The sequence below is a fragment of the Penicillium oxalicum genome, chromosome VI (genome assembly GCF_001723175.1).
Source record: "Penicillium oxalicum strain HP7-1 chromosome VI, whole genome shotgun sequence".
Classification (NCBI taxonomy): domain Eukaryota; kingdom Fungi; phylum Ascomycota; class Eurotiomycetes; order Eurotiales; family Aspergillaceae; genus Penicillium; species Penicillium oxalicum.
Genome location: NC_064655.1, coordinates 1,706,210 through 1,727,027, shown reverse-complemented (window position 1 = coordinate 1,727,027; position 20,818 = coordinate 1,706,210). Strand labels below are relative to the sequence as shown.

General features: G+C 50.9%; 5 protein-coding genes across 5 annotated transcripts; 1 reads left to right on the top strand and 4 right to left on the bottom strand.

Moving 5' to 3' along the window:
* Nucleotides 1-592: 592 nt before the first annotated feature.
* Nucleotides 593-2,343, bottom strand: POX_f07893 (uncharacterized protein; the record flags this gene model as incomplete). Its single annotated transcript, XM_050116682.1, has 2 exons — nt 593-1,852; nt 1,951-2,343. The coding sequence occupies 2 exons, from the start codon at nt 2,341-2,343 to the stop codon at nt 593-595; spliced, it is 1,653 nt and encodes a 550-aa protein (XP_049966821.1).
* A 6,613-nt stretch (nt 2,344-8,956) lies between these two features.
* On the bottom strand, nt 8,957-9,848 carry POX_f07892 (uncharacterized protein; the record flags this gene model as incomplete). The annotated part of the gene is made up of 3 exons (XM_050116681.1): nt 8,957-9,194; nt 9,278-9,491; nt 9,566-9,848. The coding sequence occupies 3 exons, from the start codon at nt 9,846-9,848 to the stop codon at nt 8,957-8,959; spliced, it is 735 nt and encodes a 244-aa protein (XP_049966820.1).
* Nucleotides 9,849-11,326: 1,478 nt separating this feature from the next.
* POX_f07891 (Heat shock 70 kDa protein) lies at nt 11,327-13,674 on the bottom strand (the record flags this gene model as incomplete). The annotated part of the gene is made up of 5 exons (XM_050116680.1): nt 11,327-12,366; nt 12,447-13,181; nt 13,321-13,386; nt 13,445-13,556; nt 13,648-13,674. 5 exons carry the CDS (start codon nt 13,672-13,674, stop codon nt 11,327-11,329), a joined length of 1,980 nt encoding a protein of 659 aa, XP_049966819.1.
* A 2,004-nt stretch (nt 13,675-15,678) lies between these two features.
* On the top strand, nt 15,679-18,284 carry POX_f07890 (uncharacterized protein; the record flags this gene model as incomplete). Its single annotated transcript, XM_050116679.1, has 5 exons — nt 15,679-15,698; nt 15,813-15,881; nt 15,950-16,444; nt 16,515-18,143; nt 18,200-18,284. The coding sequence occupies 5 exons, from the start codon at nt 15,679-15,681 to the stop codon at nt 18,282-18,284; spliced, it is 2,298 nt and encodes a 765-aa protein (XP_049966818.1).
* Nucleotides 18,285-18,820: 536 nt separating this feature from the next.
* POX_f07889 (uncharacterized protein) lies at nt 18,821-20,705 on the bottom strand (the record flags this gene model as incomplete). The annotated part of the gene is made up of 4 exons (XM_050116678.1): nt 18,821-19,014; nt 19,068-19,751; nt 20,361-20,522; nt 20,639-20,705. The coding sequence occupies 4 exons, from the start codon at nt 20,703-20,705 to the stop codon at nt 18,821-18,823; spliced, it is 1,107 nt and encodes a 368-aa protein (XP_049966817.1).
* Between the last annotated feature and the right edge of the window lie 113 nt (nt 20,706-20,818).

The window sequence follows — 20,818 nt, the reverse complement described above, 5'->3', positions numbered from 1 at the left end:
GCGATAGCGAGCCTCACTTCTCTGATTGGTCTCTTCCTTGTGGGCATCCTTCAAATTCAGGTCTATGGTCTATGGGCTTCATTTGTTACCAAATCGATTTTTTTTCAGGTTAATGACAATAGGATCATGGTGTTCATTGACAGGTCTGATAGTTATGCGACAAGTCTTGTGTAAAATCAGGATGAGGGGGGACATGCATCCGCAACATCAACCTCATGAGGGCAATGTACAACAGAGGAAAAGGGAACATTAACGGGCCTTCTACATGACCCACAGGCCGTCGCCCGCGACGAGAACACAGACTCGCAAGCCGGGAAATTAATCCGGGGTCGAGAAAACAGGTGGTGAAAAATAGCCAATAAACAATGGGTATTTGAGAGACATCAAGAGCAGCACGATTAAACGCTGTGGAAACATGATACACAACGTAACATGCATGCATGAGTGGCTCATGCAAGTGTGTCAGGCAAATAATTAGGTTGATGTTTTGGGTGCCTCGAGACTATACCCAGCTCATGAAGAAGCTCCGTCAAGTCAAGATGCTTCGCGTAGACGGCGTGTGGGTTTCATTAAATGACGCAGCATGGATCGTTCAATCACTGGCAGAGCCAAGCCTGGGCTCCGTGTTCTCCTTCTCTGGAGAATACTCATATTTGCGCTTCAATGGCACAGATTGTTCCATGGATACCGGCGTGAGCCCCTGAGACAGGGAGTCAGAAGAGGGCACCGATGAGAGGGTTTCACGGCCGGATCCCGAATCCGGGGTCCGGTCAATGATCGAGGAGATCGAGGGCTTGTTTGAGCTACTCATGGTAGGCCTGGCAGGAATGGGCGAGGCATTCTGTGATTCGGGAGTTCGCTGTCCATCGAGCATGTGCCGCTCGGATGCCTCCGTCTTCATCCGGTACATCTCCTCTCGCGACTCTTCGCTGTCCTCAGGCTCTGAATCCATCTCGTGATCGTGGCCTTCATCGTCAACACCTCCCTCCAGTGGACTGTCTTCCATGGACGCGCGGTTGGACGCTTGTACAGGGGGAAGCGGCGCATTCGGGTCATAGATCACACCACACATCTCGAGAGCGCGCGACTGGCTGCCCAGAGTTCGGTCCTTGTGCTTTTTGGTCAAATGACACATGAAGCCGTGCAAGGTGACAAAGTCAGACTTGCCACAACCTTGAATTGGGCAAGTCAGATACACCAAGCTCCCATCCGAGGGCCGCTTCCAGAGCGCACGCCCGGAGGGATCATGGGCTGCAGGGCGGCCATGGCGTTCTCCCCAGGCCTCCACGTTTTTGATCGTATACTTTTGTTTCCGGCGCACAGATCCTGTGCCATTCATCTGTTCTTGCGAATTGACAGATTGGTGATGCTGATTGTGATGCTGGTGGTGGTGCTGGTGGGATTGATGCTGGTGGCCTTGATGCTGGTGGGGGTGTTGGTGCGAATGAGGGTGCGGATGAGAATGCGGATGCAGGTGTGGGGCTTGATGCTGATGAGACGAATGGTGCGGGTGAGGATGCTGATGAGGTTGTTGATGTTGGGGTTGAGTTTGAGAAGGATGAGCTTGCGAATGCGAATGCTGGGTTGCAGAGGGCGGACGAGGGGCTGAAGGGTGCTGGGACTGAGGATGCATCAGATGAGGTGGCGGCTGCGGCGTGCGTGACAAGGGTGGTAAGGGCGTTTGACGGGGTTCCGGAGGGCTCTGTTGCTTGAAGAAGGCCAGCGTCGTCGCAGCACTGGTTTCCGACAATCGACGAGACGGTGTTGGCCGCATGGGAGGGGAATCGCCTGGCTGATTGGGTCCAAGACCCATGGACTCTCTCTTGATCTTCTTTCGTTGACGTCGAAGATCCTACAGTAATCCATCAAATCCTGCTAGTCAGCCTGCTGCTTTGCTTCCATACTCACGCAGTACATGGATCTTGGTGACGGAATTGGTCAATCGCGTACCTCCTCTTCAGCCTCCGCACTCTCGGTCATTCTCCGAAATTCCTCATCCTCGCGTTTGCGGATCGCTAACAGGTGCTGGCGAGCAGCCATGCGGTTCATTTCCTCATGTTCGAGTTGCCGCAAACGAGCTTCGATTTGGTCGAGGGAAGAAAGAGCAGGCGCGGGTGGTGGAGGCGGAGGTCCAGAGTGTGATTCGTGCGCTGGAGGCGGCGCATAGGGACGGTAGTGATGATTTTGTACCATTTGCTCTGGCGGGGGCATTGCCGGATGCGTAGGTGGATTGGGATTCATCGCAATGGCTTGATAGCGAGGTAAATTGTGTGAGAGATGACCAGATGCGCCATTGATCCCCTCTGGTGGAACAGCGTGAGGCACTGGGGATGCAGCAGTCATGACGACGCCTCTTGTCCGATTACACAGTGCTAAAAGGTGTTACTGTGTCGCCCTCGATTTTTGACTTTCGAGCGCTCTTCTCTCCGGCTGACAATTTTTCCGTTCAGCCTTCAGAGATGTGTATGCAGCCTTCGTTGACCAAGGCGACAACGACGAGTTTCCAGGAAGAGAAACACCACAAAAGGCCAACAATGCGAGACGGACCACGCCTGGGAGAAGTGCCAAACAGGATGAAGGGACACCGACCTCTCACCAAAGGGGATTAAGCGGATAGACAAAAACGTGGTGAAGGAAAGAAGAAATGACGCTTGGGAGGGCAATGAGAAAGAATCGACAGGAGGCAAAGCCCCATTTCTGGATCTATGGGTCTCAGGACATCTAAGCGTCCCTGTTCAAAAAGGAAATACTATTCCAATCAAGATAATAAGAGTTTTCTTTATTTTCCTTTTCCTAAATCCAAAATATTCTAACTTTATGATTGCAAAAAAAAAGTACCACAAAACACAATTAAACAAAATGAGTTCAAAAGGTGAAGAAAATTCCTATTTTTTTTTCTCTGGCGCTAACCCTTTGACTTGCATCCTCGTTGTTGTGAAACTTCCCATACGGTCTGTAACGCCTCGGTAAGGAGATCGAGACCCGGCACCGTGTAGTCGATGGGCCTCAGATGGGGTTCCGCTCTGCATTGTGACTGGCCAAACCTCAAGCTCGGCATAGCACTAAGCTCTTGAAGCGGATTAGCCTGTGACAAGAGTCTGTTCTGGATGGGACCTCCCGACCTTTGCTGACCTGTTGTGAAGTGGGGCCTGAGAACCAAGGTGATGATATTAGGTAATTTGCATCAGAGCTGAATTGTTTTCATTAGGACAGGGACTCCACTAGTTATCTTCATGCCAGCACATTTCGCGGGTCTCTCAGATCTCGCGAGACGGGACCGAAGACCATTGATTGATCGCATTGTCAGCATTCGAATAATAGTAGCACTTGATGGTCCTCTACTAAATGTTACAGCAGCGTGGCATACAATCAGTAGATGTGCCATATACATGCAAAATACCTGCACAACCGCCGTTGAATCACTAGTACTACATACTGTAGTACTGATCCACATATGTACATGCCAATGTATGTCAATTATCAGATTCCCATTTCAATAGTAATTGATGTTTCATCTGTAGATGTTGGGTGTGCATAGGACTAAACATACTGCATAAGTCATACGGTTCATGGTGCATCACTAGTAGCTAGTACGATACTCGGAGTACAATGTACATACTAAGGAAATTCTGAAATATATGGCGCTTAGTCGTATCCAGGTTCTTATGAAGATTTTCTTCATCTCACCTAGTACTGGTGTTAGAGAGCATCAAAGGTGTTACGGCCAATACTTACATTCCTTGCTATGAAATGGATCATCTCGATGATTGACGTCGAGCTAATGTGTCAGCAACTCAAGATCACTTTGTAAATTCTAGTACCGTACCGTTGTACCCACATTATTGCAAGGCACTTTGCCCGACTCGGCCTGCTTGATTGAGACGGTGAAGAGCCGAGCAGTATAGGCTTTAATTTGAATCAAATACCTGCTAGTAACTTTGTCAATTCGATCTCCCTAATTCATTTACATTGTTCTACCTACATGGCAATATGTTGTACTCCATCTCCTGGCGAAAGTACATAGCTTGCGGTCCCATGACCCGATAAAATCAAGTCACAACAATCAAAAACTTCCGCGAACCTTGGAGAAAGAGATTGCGCCAATCCCTTCCATCTTGCGCTGATCTTCTCCCGTAAATCGATCTGAATGGTTTGAAACTTGAATATCATTGTGTAGTCTCCAGGTCTGCAACTGGTCTCGATACTGAAGAAGCAGCGGTATCGTTCATCATTCGCCGATTCCGCCGATTCCATGAGACACGATCGAGATGTAGGTCATTCTTCTGTAGCTTTGTCTGAGGCCCCAGCGACACGCACGACCCGAGCCTGAAGAGCGTAAATGGAAGTGTTTACCTGGCTATACTGTACCCAAGTAAACATACCACATCAATATAGATGTTAAGTGTTGTACTCCACCTGACTTATCTACAGCACGTCGAAAGAGGTTCTGAGCCACTACCCGACGAGAACGGTGTGTGTTCATGATAAAGGCCAGGCTCTGTCAAGTGCACACGACCGGATGAAGTAAAATACCCACTTCATTCTCCACTCGAGTTCACAGGCTGTAGACGGTGAGGCACACATGCGAAAGAAACAACAGAGATCCAATTAGCAGATATTGTAAAAGCGAGAAGAGCAAAGCTGAAACACTCAAGTCTGGACATCGTTTTATCGAATAGCCCAACATTGAATACATTTGGAAGGCAATGGCAGACAGGTGCCGGATTGAGATACATACACAACTGAATCAAGGCCGCGATTCTTGTTTTTGTTCTTGTCGAGTCTCTTTGGTTTGGCCCCAATGATTCGGGGGGGAGGGTCACAATTATAGATAATTATGGTTATTTAATGGTAAGAGTGCTTCGTGATTGGGGCCCCGATGACTGGAAGTGACCAGTCCCAAACAACCCCCCCCTGTTTGACCATGGTGGTGAGTCTGGATCGTGTTGGGCAGCTGAATACAATCCCTCATCCCAATTATTATTGTTTTTTTTTGGTAATATGCACATGGATGGATTTCATTGCCTTGGAAAGACAAACCTTTTTCACCTATGCCTCCCCTCGTGCCTATCGCATGGGTTAGAATCCCCAAGCTCCATCGATGCAGGATGGATGTTAACGCTCTCGGGGCATATACCAAAGAGTCGCGACTGACGCCCCTACAGTACAGTACTTGGTCTACAATCATGTCACTGTATGTAAATTTGTACTACTGAGTTCACCGGGGCAGTTCGTTCCCAGCTGCCCGTGATGCGACGCTACGCAACGGCTTTCGGCCTTGATCTATGGAATGCATGAATGAGTTAGTACATCAATTCAAAGCCAGTGGACGCAACGAGGCCCGGATCACCCAGACCATGCCAGATCCAGTTTGGAATAGGACTATCCAACGCTCGAGGCTGAATGGAGCTCCTGTCCTACGCAGGGAGAATATGTTCCGCCGAACTTCTCCCGGCCCCGAGCGCACAATCTTGAAGAGGGAAAAACAAAAAATAAAACTCAAAAACATAAAACAAATTCAAGCTGAACAACGGGTCGGTGCTCTGGGGGGAAAAAGTACAGGTTTTACAGCTCGGACCATGTGCGACCAACAAGTTCAACGGGGAGAAAATTACCGGAGGGCGCCCGGAGAAAAGAGGACCCAGAATGACGATGATCGCTGATCCATCACTTGTTTCTAACGAGGTTGTGAAGACGCTAGCGGGCTAGCGTCCAGGGTTTCAAGGATGGATCGGAACTACTGGATGCATGGACAGTTGTTGTCAAATGAAAAATGGCCCTTGAAATGGTCAATGGGCTGGAACTGCTTGGGGTGGATCAGTACAGAGAATGATTTCAGAGAGAGAGAGAGAGAGAGAGAGAGAGCTGCATGGCCTAAGTAGTGCTGTGCATAGGCCCCATTTTACAACAGATGTCAACCCCCTGTACCTATATTGTTGGCAATTTCCAGCCAGTGTGCTTGATCATGGATGTAGATTGGACAGTAAACGTGTGCGCGATTGAGAAGGTACAGAACACAATGTACCTTGATGGTGGGGCCGGGCCTCAGAACCGGCAGAAAACAAAAAGGACCATCCACGAGGAACGGGTCATGACCACACAAGTCAGAAAGAGTCTCTCGACTCTCGACTACTCTCTGGAAGTGCGCAGGAAGGCATTTGAAATGAGTCTATGTCCTTGCAAATAATTCGAGCCCAATGTGGCATTAGCACCACCGTGCTTTGTGTTGTGTTGTTTTTTTTTCTACTCTTTTAATATCCTCCAGTAGCTGACCTCTGTTAATTTCATTGGGTTCTCATTGTTTTCATCGTAGCGCAGAAATCAATCTGTTTACTTGAACTATGGAGGTACATGAGGCTCCCTTGAGTTCAAAAAGGGGGACAGTGCGCTGCCTCAGCTACACTTGTTGGTGTCGGCTACTATTAATGTATCAACACCTTGCCATTCACATTCTAGCGAAGTGTAGGCGTTCGAAGGGGGTCGCCGCGGCAGTACAGTACCCTGCCGTCCTGGACAACCGGGGATCTGCCCAATCGTCAAGCGCAGATCTACCATCCAGGCTTGTGATTGGGTTGTGTGTCTTGTTGTGCAGATTGCAGAGTGCAGACCATTCAAAGGTGAACCAATTGATCCGTTACTATTCAGTGCCATTTACGAGTCCCTCTGCATCAGATCGAGATTAGAAAAATTTCCGACAACACAATACCCCAACTGTTAGTATTCCTCTACTATTTTATGCTGTGCATCGTGCATACAGCCATCTGAGCAGAGTGCATAGCTGCATGCTAGAGCGAATGTCGAGTGTAGTGTTGTGGATTGTGTAGTTACCTCCTCTAAGATACGTCTGTTAATCTAGTGGGAATATCTACCTCGATGGAGGTAATTATATCAATCCAGGGGGCAGAGGCAGGGGCAGTGGCAGGGGAAAATTCAATACTGACAGACCTTCAGGGCGGTACGGATGGAAAGGATTCGGGGCGTGAATCATTCCATCCAAGCAATCAATCACATTCGACAAAGTCGGCTGGGTCGAAGCTGCTGGAATCAGAGAATTGTGGAGTTGCAGTTAACTGCGGGCTAAAAATTTGTACTGCGACCCATGGATCGCCTGAACCTCCGCCAGTGGCTCATGAGAGGTAAAAATAAAAAATAAAAATAAAAAACACCGCTGAAAACTTTGGTTCAGGGGTAGAACAGAACCACAGGTCGCCCGACACATGGCGGGATACAGAAACAGGCCTCATGAACGTGGTACTACCGTACAAATTAAACAAGTAGATACGTATACAGATTGAAGTAATCAGGGGTTACTCTTGCTCCTCCAGCCCACCTTGTTATTGTTCTGGTTGTTGTACAGGACCTAATCTCTCCTTATCGCACATATCGTGTTTGGTGACTGCGTGCTCATCACGGTAATGCGGGGGTAAAAAGGTGACCGGACCGAGTCAGGTCGGCCGAGTCCATTTGTTTTCAGTCATCTTCCCAAAGTGGGATCATATTCTGTCCAGCTATGATAATGGTGTCTTGTGCTCCAGCGGCGTAAATGTGGTATATTCGCAGGACACTCAGCCCTGGAGGTGGTCGCCCCCCTCCCTCAACGATCATGTTCCAGTCATTCTGCTTGACACCCATCACAGATGGATATTTCCCAAAGACTTCTCAAAACAAAAACAGACAGACTCTCAGGTTCCAAGGTCGAGCATGGTGGATCAACCTTTGCCCTGACCGCCAGTGAGCCTTGGTGGAGTAGCCGACAGAAAAGAGTTGTGTAAAGTTCGTACTGTCAGTTACCAGGGGATATCATATCCGTCCGGGACGGGAAACAACGCCCACGGCTTCTCGTTTTCTCAGCTCTGGTCGGTCAGATGACTACGTCAGAACCTAGTTCAGTTCCATCCCACGTCCTGCAGTCGGCAGGAAATCTGAAATCGATCAAGTCCAAAAGCATATGGAGTGTGGGCCTAGTCTTGTGTCAGAGCACCGAAAAGTCAAACCGGACCCTTCCCCCCCCCCCTTGGCCCTCCGCTCTCGAATCATCAACACCTTTATCACGATCTCATTGAGGGCAGACGGCCAGACACTAGTCAGACTAGTCAGAAGAACTAGGAACAAGAGGGGAAAAGAGAAAGACAGCAACAACACAACCCGGCTGATCAAAGTGGAGACGGTCTTGTAAAGGGCAAAGGACTGGAAATCCTACGAGCGTCGAGAGCCACAAAAGGGGCCGCGCGAGGACGCTAGGAAGGTCCGATGAATTCTCACAAGAGCCCAAAAGAAAGATCGACGAATGATTGCAGCACACCACTGAGTGTGGATCATCAAACACTTCTACACTTTAATCCATGTCAGTTGTCACGGTACGGTAGTTGTCAGCTGAGGGAAACACTTTGCGTGCTTGAAGATGGGCTTGCTGCTGAATGTACTGCCCGGAGGAAATGGGAAAGCCGCTGCACTGCTTGAGGAGAACGTAACCACTCATGTCCTCTGATCAAGAAGAGTCGGGACAACTGCAGGTTAGTAGACAATACATATAGGGACATGTGTACTAGTCATTCGACCGGATCAAGCTGTACTCAGCGAGCTGTGCATTCGGTGTGTGTGTGTGTGGGTGTGTGGGTGTCTGTGAAATCTCACGGTCATGTACTATTTCTCGACTTCTCTCCACTCCTTCCACGTTGATTCCCATCTGTGTGAATCCAAATTTCTGAGTCACTGATGCGTAGGTCGAACAGAGAGGAACTGCCAACCAGAGAGCGCAGAGAGATCCCCCAAACAAGTCGCGACTTCAAGGAACGAGCCCCACCGGTCCAAGGTCCCCCACATGGTGTGTGGTGTTTACAATAGATGATTCGTCCGTGGTACTCAACATTCTCCGACCTTCTGCATCACCAGCCACTGGGGATGTGTGAGTCCATCAGTCCACTCGATCATAATCATTCATCGCTCTTGACGGGTCTCAAGTTTTGTTGACGACTGGACTGCAGGCGGTGTGGACATGATCCAGCACCGGTACCAACAAGCACGCTGAGAGGGCGGACAGAGTCGAATAGCACACCCGCAGATCCTCGAAAGACTGGTTTCGGATCGTACAATACTTCGAATCACTCTCCTCGAGATCGGGAGGGGGGGGGGGGGGTTGAGGTTTGGGATCAACCTCATAAGTCTCTGTCGGTATTTCGTAGGATTTGGCATTCCTATTTGCATCGACTTGGGTTCACATATTCGTTGGAGGTAATAGTACATGCATGTATGCGGCGTGCTTCCGCCTCGGAAGCACCTCATCCACATCTCATAGAATGGGATCATGGGACCAATCGGAATATAAAACGGTTCTTTCAGAATGGTGTCAATCTGACCCCAGTCCACCCAGTGCACGTCGCATGGGTTTGATTCAACGGTCGCGCGACTTTCCTCGCTTCTCAAAAAGGCAATCAACAGCAGCGCCGGAACAGGGGAGGGGGGAGGGGAGGAGTGCATGGACTTCCAGCCCACTGACAGCATGAATCAAATGCAGACCTTGCAGTCTTTTCGGCGGCTGTGTTTACTCAATCTGACTTCAGACTACCACTGACGGCGAGGAGGCTCCGCCCGGGCACGGACAGCCTAGTGACTAGTGACGGTCCCAGTATCCAGTCAAGTCCACTCTTGTCGGCGCGCAGGACCACGAATTTCACAAGTGCAAAAGAGTACAGGGCTACGTGCAAGGACTCGAAGCCCTGCCACATAATCCATTGGCTTGTCTGGAGCGAGCTCCATCTAGCAGCTACAGGAGGAGGAGGAGGAGGAGGAGGAGGGGCCAAGCGCAGAGATTCACCCGATGCAGCCCTCAGCACTAGACGATCAAACATTCTGCATTGATTGGGTAACAGGTTGAATTCAATTTTGAGAACAAAAAAGCAGAGCAGGCGAGAGTACCAGACAGAGCCCAATGGAAGCGCACGCGGAGTTCAGCGTCCAGGTCGACCCGACGGGGTGTGATCAATAATCACAACCTCCCTAAGGTTCAAGGATAGGTAACGATACGAAGTACTATACTCGTGAACATTTAGTATCGTATCGGAGTACCTACCTCCTGCATACCTTGGCGGATACTGTCAAGATCTTACTTCGGATGATATGGAAGGATTGGACCGCGCATCGCGAGCCGGGCCAAAATCAAGGATTCTGTCCACCCGGTGATGGAGGTTTCCAAGATTCATTAAGCTTTGCATCCATCCGCCCCTTGTGTCATTGGCTGACTTTTAGATTCGGGTCGACATTGGCTCTTAGTAACAATCGCATCCCCATGATTCGATCCAGTGTGACCTTCCAAGAAGCAAAGAGGTCCAAGTGAGGGGCACCAAGCCTGGCAGCTGTGGGAGGGATCGGGTGTCGCAACTCGGCCCAAATTGACAGCACACAGCAGGAGCTCAACTGGCTCGCTGTCCAGCATGCGGAACGAGGCGTCGGGACTTGAATGGGAGGCTATCTTTTAGTGGATTCTTTTGGGGGATTCTTGGATTTATTGTTTTTTTTTATCCTTTTCTTTTTGATTTTCTTTTTCATCATTTTCGGTCTTTGTGTGGCAAGGACCAACAGAGATTCAGACAAGGATAGGAGACAGAAATGGGAATCTTACATACTCAGGCTTGCAGCATGCATTCAGATCAGAAGCAACCGACCCGATGCCGCACGATGCGTCCCGACGTGTCCGCATTCATCGTCGCGACCTTCCCCCCACTGGCAGCGGTGATGCGAGAAATGCTATCGGCGACTCGGCAAACTGATGGAAGATCCAAAAGGAATGGGAGTAGCCTACGCATGCACACGACAACAGGGACCGAAGGAGAGAAAGAACCAGGAGGTTAAAATTTCAAGATCGAGGGGAGAAGATCTGATTTCTATCGTCACATGCACCGAAAAGCCCAATTTCCACATCCTTTTTTGTGGCCCCCCCTTTTTGCCGTCGTGTCATTAAATACAGTGGTAGACAGGCCCGGCATACTGCCTGATCGCACAAGAAACGCGCCAATGCAGACAGTACATGGGCAAGAGAAGAAGAAAACAGGGAGAAATGAGATATTGGTCATACATGTTGATAATGAAGAACACCGATACACCGCAAAAAAAAAAAAACAAAGCATGACGGGGGGATAAGAAACGACGGTTAGAATATGTATACAGATGCCGCGAGAAGCGGGGGAGAAAAGATGCGATGAGGAGACCGGCGTGGTTGAAACCACACCGCGCAGAGAGGAAGAGAGTTAATGAATACACTGGTCGCTCAAAAGGAACAACCAAAGAGAGTCAAGTCAAAGGCAATCGCAGAGGGAGTGAGACGAGCAGTTTACTGCTTGTTCTCACCCTGCTGCTGCTGCTGCTGCTGCTCGTTCTGAGCCTTGTGCATCTTGTCGAACAGGGTCAGGGAAGCAGTCTGGAGCTCATCAACCTTGGCCTTGAGCTCCTCAGCGGTAGCGGTACCCTCGCCAGACTGGTTCTTGGCAACGAACTCGCGGAGGGTAGCAATCTTCTCGCGGATGGACTCGGCCTCGGTCTTGTCGAGACGGTCCTCGAAGTCCTTGAGGGCCTTCTCGGTATCGTTCAGGACACTGTCAGCGCGGTTGGCGGCCTCGATGGCAGCCTTGCGCTCCTTGTCGGCCTCACCGTACTTCTCGGCCTCGTCAACCATGCTCTGGATCTCGGCATCGGAGAGACCAGAGCCGGAGGCAATGGTGATGGACTGATCCTTGTTGGTAGACTTGTCCTTGGCGTGGACGTGGACGATGGAGTCGGCGTCGATGTCAAAGGTGACCTCGATCTGGGGAACACCACGGTGGGCAGGGGGGATGCCAACGAGCTGGAAGTTACCAAGGAGCTTGTTGTCCTTGACGAGCTCACGCTCACCCTGGTAGACCTTGATCTCCACAGCAGTCTGCATATCAGCGGCAGTGGAGAAGGTCTGGGACTTCTTGGTAGGGATGGTGGTGTTGCGGTTGATCAGACGAGTGAACACACCACCAAGGGTCTCGATACCGAGAGACAGGGGGGTAACGTCGAGCAGGAGGACATCAGTGACCTCACCAGCCAAAACAGCACCCTGAACGGCAGCACCGATAGCGACAGCCTCGTCAGGGTTGACGGACTTGGAGGGCTCACGGCCGAACATAGACTTGACGGACTCGGTGACCTTGGGCATACGGGTCATACCACCGACGAGGATGATATCCTGGATGTCGCTGGACTTCAGGTTGGCGTCCTTGAGAGCCTTGCGCACGGGCTCCTGAGTGCGAGTGATCAGGGGGTCAACGAGAGCCTCGAGCTGAGCGCGAGTCATCTTCTGGTTAATGTGGAGAGCACCACTGGGGCCAGCAGAGATGAAGGGCAGAGCTGTGAAGGAAAGGGATATTAGTATTGTGCAATAACCAAGGAACCTTGGAAAACTCGTCTTGCAAGCAAAGGGAACTCACAGATTTCAGTCTGAAGGGAGGAAGAAAGCTCAATCTTGGCCTTCTCAGCAGCCTCACGAATACGCTGAATAGCCATGCGGTCGTTGGACAAGTCGACACCGGACTCCTTCTTGAAGTTCTCGACAATGTTACGGACAAGAGTAATGTCGAAGTCCTCACCACCAAGGTGAGTGTCACCGTTGGTAGACTTGACCTCGAAGACACCCTTCTGGATCTCCAGGACGGAGATATCGAAGGTACCACCACCAAGATCGTAGACGGCGACAACACGGTCAGCCTCCTTCTCCAGACCATAGGCAAGAGCAGCAGCGGTGGGCTCGTTCACGACACGCAGGACGTTGAGACCGGCAATCTGACCGGCGTCCTTGGTAGCTTGACGCTGAGAGTCGTTGAAGTAGGCGGGAACGGTGACAACGGCGTTCTTGACGGGCTTGCCCAGGTAGGCCTCGGCAGTCTCCTTCATCTTGTTGAGGACGAAACCACCAATCTGGGAAGGAGAGTACTTCTGACCACGGGCCTCAACCCAGGCATCACCGTTGGTGTGCTGGACAATCTTGTAGGGAACCTCCTTAATATCGCGCTGAACCTCGGGGTCGGTGAACTTGCGGCCAATGAGACGCTTAGTAGCGAAAAGAGTGTTCTCGGGGTTGACAACAGCCTGGCGCTTGGCGGCAATACCGACAAGGCGCTCACCATCCTGGGCGAAACCAACGACAGAGGGGGTTGTGCGGGCACCTGATGGGTTTATTGTCAGTGACTGTCCACACTGATGACAGGTGATGGGATGGGAGGTGTACACCCAAGCCTTTATCGCCTTTTGGGCAAAAAGAACACGGGTGGCAATCCCAGCACAAGGGGCAAATTCTTCACTTACCCTCGACGTTCTCAATGATCTTAGGGGTCTTGCCCTCCATAATCGCAACAGCAGAGTTGGTGGTACCTGGAGAGCATGTCAGATCACTTCTTTCATGAATGCGTACCAGACTGTGGCTACTTACCCAAGTCAATACCAATGACCTGGCCCTTCACCTTCTCGCCTTCCGTTGAGTTCCATCGCCGGGCGACGGGGAATCTGGATGCAGGAGAGCGAGCGAAAGCCGCGCGAGGAAGCTGAGATAAAATCGTGTTAATTGATGATGTTGCGACGCGCTTGATGAATCCTGACTGGATCCTTCCATCAGAAAAACAAGGGAGTACTCACGGCACGGGAGATGCGTGAAGACAGCATTGTGATGTGAATTAATTAATACAAAAACAGAGAAAAGATGAGAGCACTCTCACGAATCAATCGCTGAGTGGAAGAGAGATGGGTTTTTGGAAAGGGAGGATGATAGGATGAAGGTCGATTGAAGAGAAGGAGAAGAAGAAGACGGACGGACGGGTAGAAATTGCACGGAGAGCTTCGGCCCGTCGTCGAACTTGCTCGAATCACGGGGTGTAGCCAATCAGCGGACGTGGAGAGCCCGAATTCTCACCGCCCGGAAGCACCTTCTTACTGGCGGATGACGATGGAGTTTCAATCACTAGTCTGCGACTGAAAGTAAACGATAGAGCTGTTGTTGGAGCTGAAGGTTCAATGTGAATGATAGATGGTCGGTTCTCCCAGCACTGCAAAAGTGCGATGTATTTGGGCATATTGTACTGTGAAGATGAAAACCGATGCTGCGATTGGAATGAGTCACTGCCATCGTACAATAGTGCCACCGCGAGAGACCGAGAATCAGTCGCCGCCCAGGACCTCCTATGGGTCGCCGGTTTGCCTCGGCCAACGGCTCACTGCTCCGAAGCCTCCAGAAGCAACGAGCATTAAGCCAAGATCTTCGTGTGCCATTCACAGAGTGTAGACTTTACTGCATCCCACTCCTGTTCTGTCGGTCGAATCAGTCTCGACGAATACGTGTGGAAGCTGGCCGAAGCTGGTGAGATATGTAATTGCACATATCGCGCAACGACCTAAAGAAGCTCCTGCAATGATAGACGACAACAGCTTCATGGGGGCGAACAGCTATTGAGTTGACGATCAGGCTGTCATCATTCGGGACTCGAACATGCTTGAGTCCGATATTTCTTTCCTGCAATCTATCGCGCTCAAGCCCCAAGATTGAGATAGATCGGAGATAGGTGCTCACACACAGGCGAAGGCGTTGGCAGGATTTGAATAGCCCATTCTTTTCAGTAACGCGGTGTCATGATTTTGCACGGGAAACAATGATAGAAGTATTGCAGTCGAGGAGGATTATCAATTCGCGAGCCCTCAATCTTCCACCTAGGTTGCTTGCATTACAAGGACAATATGACAGGAAATGTGTGGTTTTAGGATTGGTGAAGGTTGCTCGTTGATATATCACGACAGGTCCAGTAACCGCCAGGCTTGTACCTACTACCTAGTTGCCTGTCAAGGTGAATATCACGCCCTCTAAAATAAGGACCCCCCGACCCAGGACACTCAGGCCCACACACTAGAATCGTGTTGAATGTCAAATCCCTGCTCTCATCTTATTTTGCAACCGTTTCCGGCCACGAACTATGCGGCACCGTTTTCGCTGCAGATCCCGCTTAGTACTCTGCCCATGGTCCGGGCCTTCTTCCGGCCGATCGCGGCCACCGGCAGGCACAGGCAGTACTGCTTCTGGCGTCCACATGCAGATGGCCTACCTTACTTAGTAGTAGGTACCTACAAATGCATTGACACGCAACTTATATTGCTTTCCAATAACCCAATTCCACGGATAAACAATATTCCAGTGCAATAACTGTACTGTTTCGAATGCTTTTACATTTTCTGGTCCTCGTATCCGAGCTTTGAAGAAATCAATCCAAACCACTGGGTCGGCGATTATTATCATTAGACATAAGACCATCCTCTTAGTCAACACGGAACTCACTTCTCCTTCTGAAGGTCAGTACAGAGATGTCCTCAAGAGCAGTTTCCGATGTCATGATCATTTCTGTGCAAAGAGATAGATGCCTTTGGGCAGTGGCCGCTATCGGCCATCCAGTCGTACCCCGGCTTTCACCTCCACCAAAACCGTGTCCGTGGCACCTTGAAATGTCTTACGTCATCCGTTTGCAAGCGCATGAGCATACACTTTATGGCTGACTCGGCATTAGCTTTACAATTTTTTCTCTCCTCACCCTTTTCAATTTGCTCAAAGCTCAGATTCGGGGTCTTTCATGTCCCTGCGTGCCTCAGTCTGTGCAGACAATGTCAGCGTTGGCTTAACCTGCCACCATGACGTCGGACTCGACAGTGTAAGGCGTTATCTCCCGCACCATCTGCTCTCTCTGTGGTCTTCGTCGAACCTCAGGAGGTGGGCTCATGTGGGCTCATTTGAGAGTCAATGCTGATTCGAGCTCATATGACAGATATCGTCCAACTGAGTCCCTTATCCTTCCGAGTAAACGACGCTTCATCCCGTTCCGTATCCCGAATTTGTTCGTACCTCCCCCGCTTTTTGCACTGGTAAGAAATGCAACTACTGACGCGATCGATCGATCGGTAGCCATACACAACTGCGCCACTACATTAGCACTGCCGATCCGGATCGCATCTATGTTGTCGTGGAAAGGGTCGTCTACGCAATCCATATCTCTTCGCAAAAGAGGGAAAGCATAGCTGTTATCCCGTTTGAGCCGCGCTGTCTGGCGGCTGGGTATGGGTGGATCGCTGTGGGGGGCCCGGAAAATGGTGAATGTGCCTTTATCAGAACGGATGATCGGGGCGGACAACCGCATGGACAGGCGCCGTCCCACTCATCGGATGTTGACAGTGCGCTCCCACTTGACTTTGAATCTTCACCTGGGTTGCAATCTTCGCCTGGGCTGCCTTCTCCAGATGCCACAAACAGCGAAGCCACACCCCTACGTCGCGGCACCCGGAGATGGATGCCGGAGTTCGAGTTGCATAAATTCGGCGGCAGTATCGTGAACTCTGTGACGATTCACCAATTTCCAAGTGATCGCGAGGGAATAGCAAGTGAGGATGTGATGGTTGTCAGGTATTTGCCTTTCGCTTGGGTAAACTAGAGATCTGAGACTCACTGGCTAACACTCGAGGGTTATTTATAGCAACAATGACCGAACGGTGACCCTTTACTCCTTGACGAGTGCCAAGGTCCTGAAGGTCCTCCACCACTCTACATGCATGAACTACGCAATCATATCCCCGGATCATACAGTCCTCACAGCAGTGGGGGACGAAAATCGGATATACTTCTACAGTGTGGCTCGAGACTGGGACTCACTAGTAACAACTGAATCAGGTACAAAGCTCAGCGGCTGGAACTTGGAACTATTGCGCTGCATTGAGATTAGTATCGGGTCACGCCCGGATGACGCTTGCTGCTTCACAATCGCATTCTCTCAGTCAAGTCACCTATGTGCAGTAGGATCTCAGTCTGGCTTCGTGACAGTGCTCGATATGGACCGCGTTCGGAATCTGAATGACGACGAGCCTGTCATCAACCAATTCAAGTCCTCAAGATCCTGCATTGAAGGCGGTGCCGTGCGATGCATGACTTTTGCCCCCGAGCCTTGGGATCTATTGGTGTGGCTCGAGGGCCACGGAAGGGCTGGCGTTGCTGATGTACGACAGTCTTTCTTGCGTAGGCAAATCCTGACCTTGGACCCCGACGACCCCGACCTTCAAGAGGTTCGCACTGTGCCCCTACTCGCCAGTTTTGATGACAGTCCCTCTGATGATGACCTGGAAATCACGGCTCGACTCGGCTTTGCCGCTGAAGAAGTTCAGCATGGCGGAGATGGAGATGGCCATGGACGGTTTTCATCGCGAGAGAGTATGCTGAATGACCTGACTGCACGTGAGCGGTTGATCATGCAATTTCTCAACACGGCGCGATGGAACGCTAGAGAGGATACAGGAGTTGTTGACAGAGGCGAGACGACCTCTAGAACTCCTTTGCACCTCTCTCAAACATCACAAAGCCGCAGCTATGGTGCCACCGAAGATCTTGGAAACGGAGCCCGACACCTGTCCTCGATTCATCAAGCAGATACACCGGGTAACCCTCAGGGCAGTCAGTATAGTCGACCAAGTACGGCATATCTTTCACCACGCAGTGGCCGCCGCAGCTCGGTCATTCTGCCACAAAGCAGCGGTTCACCCGAATTAGATGCGTCCAACCACGATCCTCGCAACAGCAGCAGCGGCCATGGCTGGACTTCCTCCCGGTCGGATCAGCCTGGTGACGCTGTCAATCGTTTCGCTGCAGACAGTGATTATGGTCTCCGCGAACTGGAAGCGCATGGCATGACTGCTCCGCAACCCTCAGAGCCACTCACACCCACTAGCGTTGATATCCGACGATCACGTCCGCCACGGTCAAGTTCAATCCCTCGCCCCGTTGAGCGAAGCCAGGCCAGACCAGTCTCAGGAGTTGACGGCAGGCAGGAGACATCAAGACCGTCGAACTATGATATCAGAGCAAACATCGCGGCTGAACGTATACGTCGTCAACGCCAGATTGCCAACGAAATGCAAAATCGTGCGATCACCGAGCGCGGACATCGGGAACAGCGGACGCGCCAACAAATCCTTGGCTTTGAGCAAAACCACTCTCCCCGTTGGGTTCGCAACATCATTAACGATCTCCCCGATCGCAGCTTCATCCACGGCCCCGGGGCTGAAGAACCTGACGCTACAGCCGGCGTGGGCTGGGGTGCAGACGGAAGAACACTGTAAGCCATCGTTGTATATCCTCACGTTGTGTCGCCCTTTACTGACCTCGACAAAGTTACATTGCGACACTCGAAGGAATTTTCGAGTTTCAGCTGAACATCCATGACCGCAAAACATTCCCCATTCTCTCCTACAGATAATTGCCGATACTCTCCCATCTGTCATGAAAGCGGCTGGAAACAGCGCTGGTGATTGCCCGACAACACTCAGGGCTATTGACAGGCAGGGTGGCCCTCTCGACCCCAACAGTAGCGTCTATGACTTCTTCATAATAGTTTTATTTTTATTTTGCTGTGATTACTTGGCGCGTCTATTTTGACTACTGGTGCATATCCTTTGGACGGCGGGGGCGTCAATAAGGGGTTTTGTTTTGGATTGATCAATTTTCAAGATTTGCACATCTTCATCTCTATTATTCCTCGCAAGCTGACACTAACGGAGCAATCCATTCGATTATCACATTAAATGTGCGAGATGATTGACGGGACTCCTCCCGTCTTTCTCATGCGGCTTTAGTTACCTCGAAGTAAACTGCTCCGGCTGAATCGAAAATGATAAAAAGAAGCTGTGAATTGTTAAATGGTAGGGAGGGGGGGGGTTCCCTTGCCCTAGAACGAGGCGTGGGTGGATGGACGCATTTAGCCCATCAGGGAATGGACTTGATCGAATCGGAAATCTAGATGGCAGCGCCAGACATATCCCTTGACAGGAAAGCCTGCGAAGCCTTCGGTGGGAAGATGCCAACCTCCGTAGTATCGTACATGTGACGCAGGCCATTGCACACGAATCGACTTGCCTTTACCGAGTCATACCGCAGGACTTCCCCGGCTCTTTGGCCAGCAAAAGATGAACCAGATATCCCGTTCCGGCCTTAAGTCTATCACCCAGCACCTCATCACTTAGCCTCCATACTCGAAACTCACGCAACGTTTCTCTCAACCAAGTCTCAAACACATCTGGCGCTCGCTGCTGCTGCGCAACGATGCAGATCGTCGGCCGACGGCCTGGGCCGGTTTTCTGACCTTCCAAGGGGTTGTAAAGTGGCCGTAGACGGCAGATCTCGGCACATGTGCGGACGAAGGGCGCGACGAGAGCTTCGTTGTAGACGCAATCGCAGGAAAGAAGAAGATCGAAGCCTCGGTCTCCCACTTCTTGTTCATCGTCGACCTGACCTGCGTCTCGTGCGAGGGCGGTGTGACCGGAATTTGAACTAATACACTGTTTCAGCAGCTCTGGCTGATCACGTTCCCAATCCAGGGTCGTGAAGGTGATGTTGCTGGCAGGGGACTGAGGGGGTCGTTTCCCTTTTACGGAGGACTTGCCACCGGCTTTGGCCTTGCTGCCTTTTGACTTGCCTAGTGCAGTCGAAGGAATTGACGAGACGGAGCTATTGGCCTCGACATTTGTGCGAAAGAGCCGTCGAACGTATTCTTGGTCTGTCGCGAGATAGTGCTGCACAGAAGGCGCTAGGGCTAGCGCGACCAATGCGGAAATACCACAGCCTAATTCCGCAACCACGGAGGTTTCAGAGAGAAGGGAGTGTGTCCGTAGAGGATTTGCTGGATTTGATACCCATTCTGCGAAACATGGAGTGATTTTCCACAGGACTAGATCGACACAAGCTGTTAGTTTCGTTGGATCGAGAAGTCAATCATCTGCCGAAAAGACGGCAACGCAACAACTACGACGCTGACGAATGGGAAAATCTCATGACAAGGACGGAAGGACGGAAGGACAAAAGAAAAGTCTCTCCTGAATTCGTCAATCAGTCAGACGAGATGCAAGAGGAGCAGCTGCTCGCCCGGGAGCAGCCGCAGGCCAGCCGGCTCATCACAAGCGGAAGTGTGGTGAGTTCCACGCGAAAAGCCTCGGCTTCCAACGTCTTGAGCGCCGGCGAGATGAAAACCGGGGCCACTAGCCTTAGCGTCTCTCTGCTGTGGAGTAGAGATTTTCGCCGTGCATAAGATATCAGACTAGCAGAGCATAATTGGCAGCCATCGAGCGAACTTGTGCCATGGGAATTGTCTGTGCCATCCGCTCCAGAAAAAAAAGAGACCCGGAAGGACTTTACACCCGGAGAGGGTTGATCGCCGATGGCGAAACGAGGCGCACGAGACCACATGAAATAGGAGACGGCAGTTGATTCAGGGGAAAAGAAAGGCCACGGAGGAATGAACAGCGAGCCAAAAAGAAAAAAAAATCAATGCAAGACTCACCTGCGCCCGTAGTGCCTCCGGCACGAGAGGAACTCAACAAAGTCGGCGATTGATGAACAGTATATTCATGGCTCCCAATGGGTATGTCGAGAGATGAAGCGCGCGAGTCTAGAAAACCTAGGTTCGTGGTAGGAATTTCTTGGCTGAATAGAAGAAAGGCCTCTAATGGGCTGGCAGTTGAGCAAAATGTGACTCTGTGATGAAGACTGGAGGGCCGCTGGCTTGGAGATCGACGGTCTAGTGGCCATCCTGCGATGTATCATGACCTCGGAACTTACCTTCTTCGACATCGGTAACTTCCTCACTGCCTATGCTGGCCAGAAAGTCGGTGATTGCATTGTCCATGGTTGGGTTCAGTTATTGCTCTCTCTCAATTCGTCCCATTTGTCTTAAAACGGACGTGCTGACCCAGGATTGGAAAGCAGCTATCGGTGGCGCATTCCCTGGAATGGAATACA